At 43.7% G+C, this 17385-nt stretch overlaps 1 protein-coding gene across 1 annotated transcript in view; it reads left to right on the top strand.

The window, feature by feature from the left end:
- pygb (phosphorylase, glycogen; brain) overlaps positions 1–17385 on the top strand; it is a 130332-nt gene that overhangs the window by 76631 nt on the left and 36316 nt on the right. Inside the window, exons 9-11 of the mRNA XM_072504542.1 lie at positions 1533–1625; positions 3964–4110; positions 12709–12872. Coding sequence (XP_072360643.1) covers positions 1533–1625; positions 3964–4110; positions 12709–12872 — 404 coding nt within the window. The remainder of the gene's footprint in view (positions 1–1532; positions 1626–3963; positions 4111–12708; positions 12873–17385) is intronic.

Genomic DNA, 17385 nt, shown 5'->3' with positions numbered 1-17385 from the left:
TTCTCCCCATAACCTCTGATCCCCTTATTAATCAAGAACCTATTTATCTCTGTCTTAAAGACTCTCAGTGATTTGGCCTCCACAGCCTTCTGCGGCAAAGTGTTCCACAGATTCACCACCCTCTGGCTGAAGAAATTCCTCCTCTTCTCTGTTTTAACGGATCGTTCCTTCGGTCTGAGGTTTTGCCCTCGGGTCAAATCGGTACATTCTAGTTCTCAATCTTTCTGCCAATGACAACAGTTAATTTTATCCTCATCAACTTTGTCCAGACTCTATTTTCAGCACCTCTATTAAATCTCGTCTTAATCTTTTCTTCTTCATGGGAGAATAGAATAGAACTTTATTGCCCACACAAAAGTGGAGATCTGTTTTTGGCTCTACCGCCATCATAAAATATAATCATACAGGCATTAGTTAAAAAGTGTATAAAAAGAAAAAATCCCATCTTCTCCAGTCTATCCACATCACTGAAGCTCCACATTCCTGGAACTATTCTCATGAATCTTTTCTGCATCCTGTCCAATGACTTGATATTCTTCCTAACATCTGGACACCATACTCCAGTTAAGGTCGAACTAGTGTTTATACGGGTTTATTGTAACTTCCTTGCTTTTGTACTCTAAAACCCTACTTATAAAGCCCTAAATCTTGTCTGCTATATTAGAAGCTTCCTCAGCCTGCCCTACAATTCTTCAGTGATTTGTGCATGTGTGCCCTTGGGGTCCTCTGGTCCTACACTTTAGAATTGTATTTTTATTTTATATTGCCTCTGTTTCTTCTCACCAAAATAAAACACCTCACACTTCAGGATGTAAAATGTGTTCTTTTTGTAGCAGGGCACATTTCATGATGGAGAAGACTCGTGCAGAATGTAAATAAAAAAACTCTTGCATTTATATAGTGTCTTCCATGACTGTAGGCTGTACCAAGGTGCTATAAAATGAAGTACTTTTGAAATGCGGTTACTGTTGTAATGTAGGAAACATGGAAGCCAATTTCCACGCAGCAAGTTCCCACAAACCATGTTGGGATGGTGATCAGATCATTTGTTTTCTTGGTGATGTTGAGGAATAAATATTGACCATCACGGAAAATGCCTCTGCTCTTCAAAATAACGCTGTAGAACCTTTTTGCATCCATTGAGGACTGATGCCTCTGAAAAATTACACTTTCGACACTGAAGAACTTCCTTAGTATCCTACCGGGTGTGCCAGTGGAGGTTACGTGCTCAAGTCTCTGGAGTGGATCTTGAAACGACAACCTTCTGACTCTTGAGGCAAAAGTGGTAGTCACCACTGAGCCTCAAGGTAATACTGAAATGACTTGCATATAAGTAGAGGAAGTAATGCTGCCAACCGACAAGTTAGAGAATGAACAGTCCTATCGCATTGTCCCATAAACGGACTGACTTGGAGTCAAACTCGTAATGAAAAGTTGCATTTGTTACTTCACTTCCCACTTCACTCTTCAGTAAGCCTGATGATCCTATGATTCATTAAAAGGTATTAAAGTTGGTGTTTCTTTGTTCACAGGTGGCCATTCAGCTCAATGACACCCATCCAGCACTGGCCATTCCTGAGCTGATGAGAATCCTAGTAGATGTGGAGAAGCTGGATTGGGAAAAGGTATGGGTTTGACAAATAATTTCTATTTCTCATTTTCAAACAAATAAACACCATCCTTGGCACTTTGCAACAACAGCAGCACGTGTTTATATAGTCGCTTTAATGTAGTAAAACATCCAAAGATGTTTCTCAGGAACATTGTCCATCAAAAAGAAATATTAGGAAAAGTAACCAAAGGGAAATGGGTTTCGTATATATTTCATAAGCAAGACGTTTAATTCAGTTTGCGGTGCTGACTGTCCATCCTATTGAATCTTTAGTTAATGTTCTGTACAGGAATCTTAAAACAAAATTTAGTTTACATGAGTGAATATTTCCTTGTTGGATCTGGTCTGGTTGTGACCTAACCTATTGCTCGAAATTCCATGCGCTGAGTGTTCTGACAAATGCCACTTTTGGGTTCAAAGCAGAGAGGCAGCCTCGTCGCTGTGCTATTGCACCAATGGTCTTCCTGCTGAAACCAGCTAGTTTTTGGCCAGTAAAACCCAATTGGTTCACTAATGTTCTTGGAGAATGAAACCTGTATCCTTACCTGCTCTGGCCTACATGCGAATCCAATTCCAGAACAATATTATCCTTTGAAGTCTCCTCGTGATTACTCAATTGTATAAAACTTTATCAGGGCATCCAGAGATTGAATCCTTAAAAACAACCATTCAAAACAAAATACTTAAATTCATCTGAAATTGAAAACACAGCTGCCATCAATAACATGCAACCATTAGAGACAGTTAAGAGTATTTGTTTTTGTTTGAAAAGGGAGAAAATAGTTAACAGCATAGTGAGGAAGTACATCATCACATTGTGTCTGACACAACTTGCACCATCCTTTTTTTTCGACAGTGCACTTTTAATTGAATTGATTGGGGCGGCACGGCTGCACAGTGGTTAGCACGGCTGCATCACAGCACCAGGGACCCGGGTTCAATTCCGAACTTTGGTGACTGTGTGGCTTTTGCACATTCTCCCTGTGTCTGCACGGGTTTCCTCTGGGTGCTCCAGTTTCCTCTCAGCCTAAAGATGTGCAGGGTAGGTGAGGTTACGGGGAGAGGGAGGGGAAGTGCACCTTTTTCAGAGGGTCGGTTTGCACGGAGGGACTCTATGAATTAGGAAAGAAATCCATTAATTATTTATGTCAAGAAAACCTTTTGGTGTGAGACATCTGTTACAGTGTTGCTCATCTGTAATCTACAATAGTTTTCACTCTTATTCATTCTTGGGATAAAAACGTCACTGGCAATTATTGTCCATTTCTTGTTGCCCTGAAAAGATGGTGGTGAGCCTTCATCTTTAACTGCTACTGCCTGGGTTGGATAGTGGGCTGACACAAATAAATGGCTAACTAGGCCACTTGAGAGGGCAGTTAAGAGTCAACCATATTAATGTGGGATTAAGAGATGCATATAAACTGGACTGCATAAGGACAGCAGGTTTCCTTCCCTGAAAGGACATAAGTGAAGCAGTTGGGTTTTACTAGCCTAAAACAGACTGCTTTAACTAAGGAAGACTTTCATCTCGATGAGTGATTCTGAAATGATACAACTTAACTAAAGAGGTGATTTTTGTATTCCTAATTATTCCACATAAGCGGAGGCTCCACTCAGTCATTTGTGATTAATTTTTTGCCAGTGGTCACCACTTATTTGGGGGATACTACTAATTTGCCCTTTTTATTTAGAAAGGACTGGAATCTATTGTGTGAGAATGGCAAGATGATTGCCTAAGGAATCATTTAACATAAAAATGCCGACTGTGTACATAGGCCATCTAGTTCATCGTCTACCATGCTGCTAGCTGCATTGTTGACTAATCATAGCAATTAATCTCTACCAATTAGTCCAAAACGTACGCAGACATGAGATGAGGAAAGCACTAATGGTAGAGAGGTTTGGGAATCATAGGACCAAAGTTACCTGAATCACCAAAGCATGTTACACTTATTGCAGCACGGTAGCATAGTGGGTAGCACAGTTGTTTCACAGCTCCAGGTTCCCAGGTTCGATTCCCGGCTTGGGTCACTGTCTGTGCGGCGTCTGCACATTCTCCCCGTGTGTGCGTGGGTTTCCTCCGGGTGCTCCTGTTTCCTCACACAGTCCAAAGATGTGCGGGTTAGGTGAATTGGCCATGCTAAATTGCCCTTGGTGTCCAAAAAGGTTAGGTGGGTTGCTGGGTTGTGGGGATAGGGTGGAGGTGTGGGCTTGGGTGGGGTGCTCTTTCCATGGGCGGTTGCAGTCTTGATGGGCGGAATGGCCTCCTTCAGCACTGTAAATTCTATGATCTATTGTGCCTCAAGTAACTCTTACATTGTATGATTTCTTTTTTCCTTTTCTCTTGAAAGGCCTGGGATATAACCAAACGGACCTGTGCTTATACCAACCATACGGTGCTGCCTGAGGCTCTGGAACGCTGGCCAGTTCAGATGTTCGAGCACCTTCTGCCGAGACACTTACAAATCATCTATTCAATCAACCAGAAACATTTGGAAGTATGAAATATTAATTTCCACATACTCGCCTTCACTTTCCCTTGCTTCCCTCACTGAGAAATCATTGTCTGATTCAGTTTTCCATTTCCTGGGATGAGTGTTGCCCTATGATGAGAGGCTGAATTGATTGGACCTGTATTCTTTGTTAGACCATAAGACCATAAGACATAGGAGCGGACGTAAGGCCATTCGGCCCATCGAGTCCACTCCACCATTCAATCATGGCTGATTTCAACTCCATTTACCCGCTCTCTCTCCATAGCCCTTAATTCCTCGAGAAATCAAGAATTTATCAACTTCTGTCTTAAAGACACTCAACGTCCCGGCCTCCACCGCCCTCTGAGGCAATGAATTCCACAGACCCACCACTCTCTGGCTGAAGAAATTTCTCCTCATCTCTGTTCTAAAGTGACTCCCTTTTATTCTAAGGCTGTGCCCCCGGGTCCTAGTCTCCCCTGCTAATGGAAACAACTTCCCTACATCCACCCTATCTAAGCCATTCATTATCTTGTAAGTTTCTATTAGATCTCCCCTCAACCTCCTAAACTCCAATGAATATAATCCCAGGATCCTCAGACGTTCATCGTATGTTAGGCCTACCATTCCTGGGATCATCCGTGTGAATCTCCACTGGACCCGCTCCAGTGCCAGTATGTCCTTCCTGAGGTGTGGGGCCCAAAATTGCTCACAGTATTCTAAATGGGGCCTAACTAATGCTTTATAAAGCTTCAGAAGTACATCCCTGCTTTTATATTCCAAGCCTCTTGAGATGAATGACAACATTGCATTTGCTTTCTTAATTACGGACTCAACCTGCAAGTTTACCTTTAGAGAATCCTGGACTAGGGCTCCCAAGTCCCTTTGCACTTCAGCATTATGAATTTTGTCACCGTTTCGAAAATAGTCTATGCCTCTATTCTTTTTTCCAAAGTGCAAGACCTCGCACTTGCCCACGTTGAATTTCATCAGCTATTTCTTGGACCACTCTCCTAAACTGTCTAAATCTTTCTGCAGTCTCCCCACCTCCTCCATACTACCTGCCCCTCCACCTATCTTTGTATCATCAGCAAACTTAGCCAGAATGCCCCCAGTCCCGTCATCTAGATCGTTAATATATAAAGAGAACAGCTGTGGCCCCAACACTGAACCCTGCGGGACACCACTCGTCACCGGTTGCGATTCCGAAAAATAACTTTTTATCCCTTTTGTTGTTTAGAAGAATCCGAGGGATTCTGAAGGGGCTTGATGGGGTGGATACAGCGAGGTTGTTTCTCTGGCTTGGGAATCTAGAACAAGGGGGCACCATTTTGAGATAAGGTGACGATTGTTCAGGATTTAAATGAGATATTTCTTCACTCTGTGTTGTGAATCTTTAGAATTCCCTGCCCCAGGGGGTTGTGGATGGCCCACCGTTGAATATATTTACGGCTGGAGTAGACTGATTGGTCATATGGTCTTTTCCTCCTATCACTTATGTTCTTCTATCCTCTACACTTTCTGGCTTTTATTACCCAGGTTTAGCTTCGCCTGATTATTGATTCCTTGTCTTATTTTATCCAATCTCGGAGGTCTTCTACACTATAGGCCTTGATTAGACAATTCAGCCCATCTAACCAGTTCTCTAGTCAATTAGATTATGTCTGATCTCTACCTCAACATCTGCCTTGTCCCATATATGTCTTACTGATATGCCTTGAAAGATTTAAGTGTTTCCTAGCATCCACAGCCTTTGGAGGAAGAGTGTTTCAGGAGCTCTTTATTTTGGAGGGGAAAAAAGCAGAGTAAGAAATCATTTGGATTTACAAATCTTTACAAGAATTAACTTGTCACTTAATACAGTTGTCTCATATTTGAGGTTCTTAAAACAAATACATTTATTTTCTGAAAACATTGCAATACAAAGGTGCATCTGCCATGGAGGAAATGTAGTAGCTGGAACTATCATTCACCTTAAAATTGTTCATGATTAACTTAATAAGAATATCAGACAAGGATAGGCCACATGCCCCATCAAGTTATTCTGTCATTCAGGAAACTACCACTGGAGAGGACCCAGAAGAGGCCAAAAAGTTAGTTCAAGGGTGAAAGGGCAATTTGAATGGGTGCTCTCCTTTAGCTGAGGTTTGTGATTTTGTCTGCCCACTTCCCAACTCCCAACAACAGAATCCAAAATGGCTATTGGCAAGGGCCTGAGCGCTGCCACCTGTCCGCTGATGGCACAGGGGATCATTTTGATCTAATTCAATGGGTCACACACTGCCTTTACACCGCACCCAATATTACTTTCCATTGAATTCATTATTTTTTAAAATTTTTAAATATGTTTATTCAGAATTTTTCAACAAAAGTTTTCAACCATTCAAACCCGCCCCGTAACAAAAAAGAAAAGAAAAGTAACAGAACAAGACATAAACATATCAATCCAACATAATACAGAACTTGTACAATGGGTTCCTCCCGCACATATTGACTTTCCCATATCTTTGTTTTTCCTTTCTCAAGTGCCCCTAGGAAAAACCTCTTTCCCCGCCCACCCTTATACCCCCCCCCCCGAAAGAGACCCCCCTCCCTCCCTGGGTTGCTGCTGCTGCTGACCGACCTCCATCTAACGCTCCGCGAGATAGTCTAGGAATGGTTGCCACCGCCTGAAGAACCCCTGCGCAGACCCTCTCAAGGCAAACTTTATCCTCTCCAGCTTGATGAACCCTGCCATGTCATTTATCCAGGCTTCCACACTGGGGGGTTTCGCGTCTTTCCACAATAGCAAGATCATCCGCCGGGCTACCAGGGACGCAAAGGCCAGGATACCGGCCTCTTTCGCCTCCTGCACACCCGGCCCGTCCGTCATTCCAAATAGTGCTAGCCCCCAACTTGGCTTGACCTGGACTTTCACCACCTTAGACATAGTCCTCGCAACACACCTCCAGAACTCATCCAGTGCCGGGCATGACCAGAACATATGGGCGTGGTTCGCCGGGCCTCCTGAGCACCTCCCACATCTGTCCTCCACCCCAAAGAACCTACTCAGCCTTGCCCCTGTCATATGCGCTCTGTGAATAACCTTAAACTGTATCAGGCTAAGCCTGACACACGAGGAAGAGGAATTAACCCTACTTAGGGCATCAGCCCACAGACCCTCTTCAATCTCCTCCCCCAACTCCTCCTCCCATTTGCCCTTCAGCTCCTCTACCAAAGTCTCCTCCTCTTCTTTCATCTCCTGATATATCGCCGACACCTTGCCCTCTCCGACCCATACACCCGAAATCACCCTGTCCTGAATCCCCTGTGCCGGGAGCAACGGGAATTCCCTCACCTGTCGCCTCACAAACGCCGTCACTTGCATGTACCTGAAAGCATTTCCCGGGGGTAGCCCAAACTTCTCCTCCAGCGCCCCTAGGCTCGCAAACGTCCCATCGATGAACAGGTCCCCCATTCTCATTGAATTCATTATTAACTGCTTTGCTATCCTGACCTGCCACCTCCAAGGTTTTGAGCAGAAGCTCCGGAGATGGTACCACTTAGCGTGTATTATCTCTCTTCACTCTTTCTGCCAAAATTTTGTACAGCATTAAATTTCATCTGTCATGTATCCACCATTCCAGACGCCTGCTGTGTCTATTTGAAGTTTATTACAATCCTCCTCGACGCTTACCACAAATTTTATATCATCGTCAAATTTTGAAATTGCCATGTGCCCCCAGGGTCAAGTGATTTGTGTACACCAAAGACAGCAGTAGTCCCAGTACTGAACCATGGTGATTGTCATTTTAGACCTCCCTCCAATCCAAAAAGCATTCATTCACCACCATACTTTGCTTTCTATTTCTTAGCTAATTTTGTATCCAAGCTCCTGTTGTATCTTTTATCCCATGGGCTTCAATTTTGTTAAAAAACCTAATATGTGTTACTTTATCGCAGAGAAGTTCTTTTACACCTCAATTGCACTGTCCTCGTCCATTGTTGCTGCTCACCAAAAACTCTGTCAAGTCAAACACCATTTGTTCATACCAAATTTATGCTGGTTGCCCTCTATTAGTATGTGTTTGTCCAAAAGGCTGTTAATTTTCCCCTGGAATATCAATTCCAAAAACCTCCCCTACCAGCTTTAAACCGGTAATTGGCAGGTTTATCCTCCAGTCCTTTGGCACGAGCCCCATATCCAAGGAGGATTGAGCCAGCACCTCTGCATTTCTACAGTTCCCTCAGTCAGATGTCCTACTAATTGTGTACCAGAAAGACTGGCAACATTTGCAACTTTTTTATTTTACACTCATCCAGTACCCTGGCAACCTCCTCATATCTGAAGCTTTGATAAAGTCCTTTAGGTTGGGAAACACTGATGCAAAGTACGCCTTCAATACTTCAGCCATGCCTTCTGCCTCCACCAATAGATATCCATTTTGCTCTTTTTAATTTTCACCACAGCTTCTCCTACAGGCCGATTAACAGAAAAGGGCTTTTAGTTTCCCTTTTATGATGGTCCACAATCTGTTCACGTATTGTGTCTTTACCCTCTTATTACTTGTTTTACTTCCACTTTGTACTTACTATACAGTTTTTATATTCCACCTGGTTCTCCCTTTTCTTATCAAGTTGGTATCGTCACCTTCCGGCTTCATTCTACTGCCTAAGTGCTTTGTTGTCTAGGGAGACTTGACTCCGTGTTTTCAAATCAGAACATCACTCAGAAATGAGATGGGAAGGGAAGCATGAGCCTTTTAAGAGTTCTAAAGACTCCAATAACAAAGCACAAGTAAGGGCAGCACAGTGATTAGCATTGCTGCCTACGCCGCTGAGGACCCGGGTTCGAATCCCGGCCCTGGGTCACTGTCCATGTGGAGTTTACACGTTCTCCCTGTGTCTGCGTGGGTTTCACCCCCACAACCCAAAAATGTGCAGGTTAGGTGGATTGGCCACGCTAAATTGCCCCTTAATTGGAAAAAATAATTGGCTACCCTAAATTTTTAAAAAAACCAAAGCACAAGTATGTTTGTTATGAAAATTAGTTGTACAATTAAACTTTATATATTTATTATTACCTCTGCCAGTGAAGCTGGGCAGAGGTAATGTTTTTGCTCCTCGTCAGTTTGTCTGTGAGCTGCTTATCTCAAAACCTAAGGGACAAATTTCAACAAAGCATAGTACACTGGGTATGGCCCAAGGAAGAATTGATTCGTTCTTGGCAAAGATGTGGATCCAGATCTTGGAATTTCCAGGAAACTTGAGAAATGGGGCAGATTGAGTTTTTAAGTAGCTGTTGAGGGTTTTTTTTTAATTTAAAAGATTGTGTATTGTCTGTGCTGCTGTTTTGGAATTTGTCACAGCTGCCAAAACATGAGCAGAATTTTCAGTCAGTAGATTGGCCTGAAACCTCCTATGAAATGGAAAAAAAAATTTAATTCAGTTCTATAGCTACAGAGCATCTTCCAGGCAGGGAAAAATCTCAATGAAGAGCTGCGTAATTGTAATAACGTTGAATTAACACAGCTTGGCAGAAGTATGCACTCTACTGAAAGTACCCTCATCAGATGTTACATTTCTTTGTGAAACTTATTGCTGGCATCAGATCAAAGCTCGAATGAGGGGAATTGGCACCAATGGGGGTTCCGATTCAGGGTGTAGAGAGGAAATACAGCACAAGCTGTCTTGCGTCTGCATGAATGGCAGAGCCCAGTTAATGGCACGTAGGGCAGCACGGTAGCATTGTGGATAGCACAATTGCTTCACAGCTCCAGGGTCCCAGGTTCGATTCCGGCTTGGATCACTGTCTGTGCGGAGTCTGCATATCCTCCCCGTGTGTGCGTGGGTTTCCTCCGGGTGCTCCGGTTTCCTCCCACAGTCCAAAGATGTGCAGGTTAGGTGGATTGGCCATGATAAATTGCCCTTAGTGTCCAAAATTGCCCATAGTGTTGGGTGGGGTTGCTGGGTTATGGGGATAGGGTGGAGGTGTGGACCTTAGGTAGGTTGCTCTTTCCAAGAGCCGGTGCAGACTTGATGGGCCGAATGGCCTCCTTCTGCACTGTAAATTCTATGAAATGACCGTTGGCTGAATTAAAAGATTGTGAAAAATTCTTTCAGGAGATGGGGTAAGTGAGGCATCGGTAGATTGCACAAAACCCTTATTCTACATGTTCTTTTTTTTATTTGGCAGACCCCTTAAAACCTTCGACTCATCAACAGGCTACGTTCAATCCTACATCGTATCCTGTTCACTCATCTCCATGACCTAAATTGACTGTCCATCCCGCCCAATTCTCATTCTTGTATTTAAAACCTTTCACAGCCTCATCCCTCCATCTTTCTCGGGTTCTCCAGCTTTAGAACTCACCAAGTACTTTGCATTCCTCCAATGAAGGCCTCTTGTGCATCCCTACCCCCTTTATCCCATCTTTTACAGAGATGAGACAAGGCATAGATCTGTAGGAGCAAAAAGTGAGGATGAGAATTTTACTTTAGGAATTGGGGGACAAGAATGAGATGGGGCGATGGGCCAGCGGGATAAGATACAGAGAATTGGATGAATTGAAGTTTGGCCTGTACATGAACAAAGATAATACTGGGTCTCTGATCGTGTGAAGTCCTTCTTCCTTCTAAGGAATTCAGGAAGTAACCTGTTGGACTCTTGAGACTGAGCAAACAGCTGGTTTCCAATTTGTGTTGAATAACACCCTATTTCCCAGCTTTCGAGCCCTATTAGACCATAAGACATAGGAGCAGAATTAGGCCACTCGGCCCATCAAGCCTGCTCCGCCATTCAATCATGGCTAATATTTTCTCATCCCCATTCTCCTGCCTTCTCCCCATAACCCCTGATCCCCTTATTAATCAAGAACCTATCTACCTCTGTCTTAAAGACACTCCATGATTTGACCTCCACAGCCTTCTGCGGCAAAGAGTTCCACAGATTCACCACCCTCTGGCTGAAGAAATTCGTCCTCATCTCGGTTTTAAAGAATCGACCCTTTAATCTGAGATGTGTCCTCTGGTTCTAGTTTTTCCTACAAGTGGAAACATCCTCTCCACGTCCACTCTATCCAGGCCTCGCGGTATCCTGTAGGTTAACAGATATGTGAAGGGGTGAATAGGAAATAAATCACTATCACAATACAGTAAGAAGAGGCAGCCTTTGGAGACAGTTATAACATGGGTGAGGGGGTCAGATTGGGCGCAAGTGTGATTTAAATGGCTAAGATAATGGAAACATGTCAGGAAGCTGGCTCTAACCCACCAACGTTTGGCTTTTACTCCGGCAGAACACAACCCACTCCCAGAAGAGGTGTTGGTATTTTAAATATGTTATCCCCTGGGTTCGCGATCAGACCTACCTAGTTCTGCGGCCTCTTCTCCAGTATTCTCTGCCTAACTGGAAGTCAACCTTTGGGCAGGGAACTTATCAGTGATGGAGTTAACACTTTACAACATATGGGAGAATTCAGACTCCTGGGTTTTCTGTATTCTACTGCACTCCCCCACCCCATATCCAAGCATTTCAAACAGTTAAAATTCCCCAAGGTGGCGCAACTGACACTTTGGTAAGAAGGAAGATGTAGCAGTAAAAACATAAAAGGCAAGAAGAAAAGGCAGCCCAAGCCTTGAGGCTGAAACAAATGGCTGAGACAATGAGAGGCTACCTTGTTTGCACACTCGTACTTCATAATCCACTCTGATCTCCTTACACCGCAAACTCTTTGCTTACTTCATGACCTACATCATGCACTCCAGTCTCAGCCAACCTCACCATTCCACCACAGTGACGCCTTGAAATATTCTTAGAGCTACGAGGGGGGGAGAGAGCGAGAGAGTGATCTGGTCATTATCACGTTGCTGTTTGTGGGACTTTGTGAGACAGTTGACTTGTTTTCTCTACATTACAACAATAACCACACTTCAAAAGTATTTTTTTTAGCTGTAAATCACTTTGGAACATCCTGTCAGAAAAGGTGCAATATAAAGTTCTATCTATGTTAGTGGAGTGACAATTGGGTTTAAATTGTCAATCATGCAATTAAGGTGAAGATTTACTCCAGGATATGTAATGGATATGGATCATCTTCTACAGATTGAGCACCAATCCAGGACAGCAGGGTCCCTCGCTTCAAAATTGATTACACCCATATTTCGGTCATGGCTCTGTTGTATTTTAAACACTTATTTTTGTCAAAACATTGTATATTTAAAGAATGGTGCTTTATCCCTTTAAAAATTTGGTGGAAAATGTAACTGTTCGTAGCTTTTTTACAGTCAGTTGGAAAAAGTTAAATCCAGCAACACTTGCACCCATATTATAATTGTTAATAAGATCAAAGTCTGTTCACACCATCAGTCCTAGTTGTCTTGCTGAAGCTGTTCTTGGGCATGGTCAGTTTTTAAACATGTTTTCGGAGTGTAGCGGAGAACATAGTAACCTAAGATTCAATGTTAACTACGTTGTTTGCCAGCTTATAGGGTTTTTCTAAGGTTGTGTATCATTCCCTACTCTCTGCTATTTAGATGTCCCTTGTTATAACCCATTCAGCTCTTTCATTAGGATAAAGGACTAAAATAATCTTTTAATGTTTACCAGTTCAGATTGACCCAAGTACTCACTCTCTGTTCTAGAATATTGCTGCACTGTATCCTGGTGATATGGACCGCCTGGCACGCATGTCATTAATTGAAGAGGGAGATCCCAAGAGGATTAACATGGCGCACCTGAGCGTTGTTGGATCGCATGCTGTGAATGGCGTTGCACAAATCCACTCCGAAATTGTGAAAAGCACAGTGTAAGTGATGTCTAAGCAACAGATAAATGGTTGTCCTTGTTTAAAGGAAGAGTTAACTTTAGCTTTTAAGTGAGTTTTTGGTCACATTGGCTGACTGGAATCCCTCTTACTAAATGCACAGTGTTTTAGCTGATAACGTGGTTCAGCAAAGGCCACAAGTTCTTTGTTTGCTCAGCCTTGAGAGATACCACATATCTCTCGGCAGTGAGGAATATAGGAACAGCAGTAGACCATTCCTCTCCTCGAGCTTGTTCCGCCATTCAGTTAGATTATGGTTAATCTGTATCTTAACTCCCGTTACCTTCTTTGGTTCCCTACTGCTTTGGTTCTCTTGGCTTTCTATTATCTTATTAATGTCTGTTATGGCCTCAACAATGTTTTGAAAGAGTTCCAGATTTCCATAATTCCTGTTGTGAAGAAATGTTTCCTGACATTGCATCTGAACGCCCTGCTGTAATTTGAAAGTTATGCCAATTGTCCTGGCTGCCTCCACCACAGAAAACATTGACCTTTCTGCCCCCTATCAAATCTTTAATCATTTTTAAAATCTCAATTAGATCACCCCTTAATTTCCTATATTCTTCATAATTTAGCCCTTTTAGCCCCAGCGTTATTCTGATGAACAAACCTCCAAGGCCATTATACCTTTCCTGAAGTGTGATGTCTAAAACTGAACACAGCACTCTCTCTCTAGATGGTGTCTGCACAATGCTGTATATAGCTGAAGTCTAACTTCCACCTCTTAATACTTCAGACACTTAAGATGAGGATTAGCATTCCATTTGTTTATTTAAATTAGTTTTGCACCTCCTGATTTCCAGACAAAATATTCAGAATACTATCAAGTATGCAAACCAATTTCCCTCGTCCACCGAAACAAAGGCGTATATCCAAACCGGAACCAGAAGAAATCTTTCCTTCTCCCTTCATCTTTCTATGTCCCTTACTGTATCACCGTATCAAACTTGTATACTTAGTCCTTATAATAAAATACTTTTGTCATTTATTTTAATTTTAAGTAGGATATCCTTCATAAATCTGGCTAAATATCCCTGAAGTGCTTTGGAGCTAAAGACCCTCTCCTTTTGATGCCACACCTTTGGTTTATGAAAAGGGCAACTGATGTCTTCTTTGCAGCTGAAGTAGCCAGGCGCTGCAGTTGCATTTCTAGTTGAACCTCTGTTGTAAGCTGTAATCTTAACTTTTTCTGTTTTAAACCTTCCACCATGATTGACTGTTTTGATGGGGTGATAGACGCTGAGCAAAAATTGATAATGCTGCCCTGTGTATTAAGAGTTCATTCATGCATAATTATTGCACTTGGGCAGCGATTTAAAGGCTTGTAATTGCTTTGGGATTGTTTTTAATGAAACGATAAAAATCAAATGTTCAGCATCGCCAAAGAAAAAAGTCAATTTAAAAAAAATAAAAAAAATTCTTGCCACTTGAGGCAAACATCAAACCTCGTCACTACCGAGTACCAAACAAGGTTTTGACATATTTATTCATCGTAGCAAATCACTTTCAATGATCTTGTCATAGCTAAGATGTGATGATTTGGCTGAAGGCCTGTTCATCACCATCTCCACGTTTGCATAGTTGGAGGATCTTTGGAGCACGGAAATCAGTGTGTCAGACTAAACAGTCGGTTTCATGAAGGGATGCATTTTATAGAATGCTTAAGCCTGTTGAGGCTGTTGTCATATGAGGAGCAGTTGAGGACTCTGGGTCTGTACTTGATGAAATTCAGAAGGATCTCATTGAAACTTGCAGAATACTAAGAGGCCTAGCTAGAGTGAATGCGGAGTTTCCACTGGTAGGAGAATCTGAGGGCACAACCTCAGACTGAAGGGATGATCCTTTAAAACCGAGATGAGGAGGAATTTCTTCAGCTAGAGGGTGGGGAATCTGTGGAACTCAGAAGGTTATAGAGGCCAAGTTACTGAGTGTCTTTAAGATAGAGATAGAGGGCGGCGCAGTGGGTTAGCCCTGCTACCTCATGGCGCCGAGGTCCCAGGTTCGATCCTGGCTCTGGGTCACTGTCCATGTGGAGTTTGCACATTCTCCCCTTATTTGTGTGGGGTTCGCCTCCACAACCCAAAAGATGTGCAGGGTAGGTGGACTGGCCGCACTAAAATTGCCCCTTAATTGGAAAAAATGAATTGGGCACTCTAAATTTATAATTTTTTTAAAAAGATAGAGATAGATGGGTTCTTGATTTGTATGGGGATCAGGGGTTATGGGGAGAAGGCAGGAGAATGGGGATGAGAAACATATCAGCCATGATTGAATGGCGGAGCAAACCAAATGGGCCCAATGGCCTAACTGTGCTCCTATGTCTTATGAAAGTGATGTAGTTTTACCAACCATTACTACTTTTGTAATTCAATAAAGCGGGTGAGTGATAACAAGGCATTAGAAAAAAGGGTTGCCATTGACCAGCTACACAAGCTATTAAAGCAAGTCTCTTAGAAACCTATAAAATTATTTATAACCGGATTAGACCGGATAGATTCAGAAAAAATGTTCCCGATGGTGGGGGAGTCCAGAACTAGGGGTCATAGTTTGGCGATAAGGGGTCAACCTTTTAGGACTGAGGTGAGGAGAAAGGTCTTCACCAGAGAGTGGTGAATCTGGAATTCGCTGCCACAAAAAGTAGTTGAGATGAAAACATTTGTGTAATTTCAAGAAGGAATTAGATATAGCTCTTGGGGCTAACGGGATCAAGCCATATGAGGGGAAGGCGGGATCAGGGAATTGACCTCTTATGATCAGCTGAATGGCGGAGCAGGCTCGGCTCGAAGGGCCAAATTGCCTCCTTTTATTTCCTATGCATGTTTCTATGTAACTCAGAAGCTGTGCATTCTGGTGAGTAACTCTCCTCCTGAGTTGCCAAAGCCTCTCCACCATCTACGAGGTGCAGGTCAGGAATGTGATGGATTACTCTCCACTCATCAGCATGGACAAAGCTGCAGCGACACTTGAGATGCTCAATAGCATTCCGGACAAAGCAGCTCACTTGATTGGCACCCCATTCACAGATATTCACTCCCTCCACCACTGATACACAGGTGAGAACCCACGCACACACGGGGAGAACATGCAGACTCCTCACAGACAGTGACCCAAGCCGGGAATCGAACCTGGGACCCTGGAGCTGTGAAGCAATTGTGCTACTGTGCTGCCCTCATAAGTACTTGGGATGGGCAATAAATGCTGGCCTTGCCAGTGACACCCACATCCTAAGAATGTGATCAAAAGATGCAGAAATTAGAGATTTTGGTGAAAATCGTTTTACAGGAGAGGAGGGAGTGAACGAAGAAAATAAGCTCAATTTTATACCAGGGCAAAGCAAATTGTCTCTCTAGCTATGCGGTATGGATATATATGCATATGTCAAAGTAGATAAATGTGTGTTTGTATAGATTTTTAAAAAAAATATATATTTATTAAAGTTTTTTAACAACACAATATTTTCCCCTTACAAACAATAACCCCCCCCTCCCCTGTAACAAAATAACACAAAATCACACTGAGCAAGATATATACATGGCAAAATGGTATATTTACATAGTTTTATACACTGGCTCTCGCCCGCACGTGCCAGTTTCCCCCACCCTCCATGTTATCTCCTGCTCCTCCATCCCCTCAAACAATCTCTCATTCCCTCGGACCACCCCCCTCCATTTATTAGACTCCCTCAGTGACATGGCCAAGGGTTCGATCGCCAATGCAAACAACAGGGGGGACAGCGGGCACCCCCGCCTCGTTCCTCGGTACAGCCGAAAGTACTCCGACCTCCGCCGGTTCGTCGTCACACTCGCCACCGGGGCGCTGTACAGGAGCTTAACCCAGCTAATAAACCCTCCCCCGAACCCAAACCGATGCAACACCTCCCAGAGGTACTCCCACTCTACTTGGTCAAAGGCCTTTTCCGCGTCCATAGCTGCCACTATCTCCGCCTCTCCCTCCTCCGATGTCATCATTATCACGTTTAAGAGCCGCCGCACATTAGTATTTAATTGCCTGCCCTTTATGAATCCCGTCTGGTCCTTATGAATCACCCCCGGGACACAGTCCTCAATCCTCGTGGCCAGCACTTTTGCCAATAACTTAGCGTCCACATTGAGGAGCGAAATCGGCCTGTACGATCCACATTGCAGTTGGTCCTTGTCTCGCTTCAGAATCAAGGAAATTGTCGCCTCCGACATTGTCGGGGGCAGGGTCCCCTCCTCTCTTGCCTCGTTAAAGGTCCTCACTAGTAGCGGGGCCAACAGATCCACGTACTTTCTATAGAACTCCACCGGGAACCCGTCCGGCCCCGGGGCCTTCCCCGCCTGCATACTCCCCAAACCCTTAATCAGCTCCTCCAACCCGATTGGTGCCCCCAAACCAGCCGCCTCTTGCTCCGCCACCCTCGGGAGCCGCAGTTGGTCTAGGAATCGTCTCATCCCCTCTTCTCTCTCTCTCTCCCCCCCCCCCCCCCCCCCCCCCCCCCCCCCCAGCCCCTGGG

Source organism: Scyliorhinus torazame, chromosome 1, assembly GCF_047496885.1.
Source record: "Scyliorhinus torazame isolate Kashiwa2021f chromosome 1, sScyTor2.1, whole genome shotgun sequence".
Lineage (NCBI taxonomy): Eukaryota > Metazoa > Chordata > Chondrichthyes > Carcharhiniformes > Scyliorhinidae > Scyliorhinus > Scyliorhinus torazame.
Note: the sequence above shows the minus strand (reverse complement) of the source record. Positions and strands in the feature narration are given on the sequence as shown.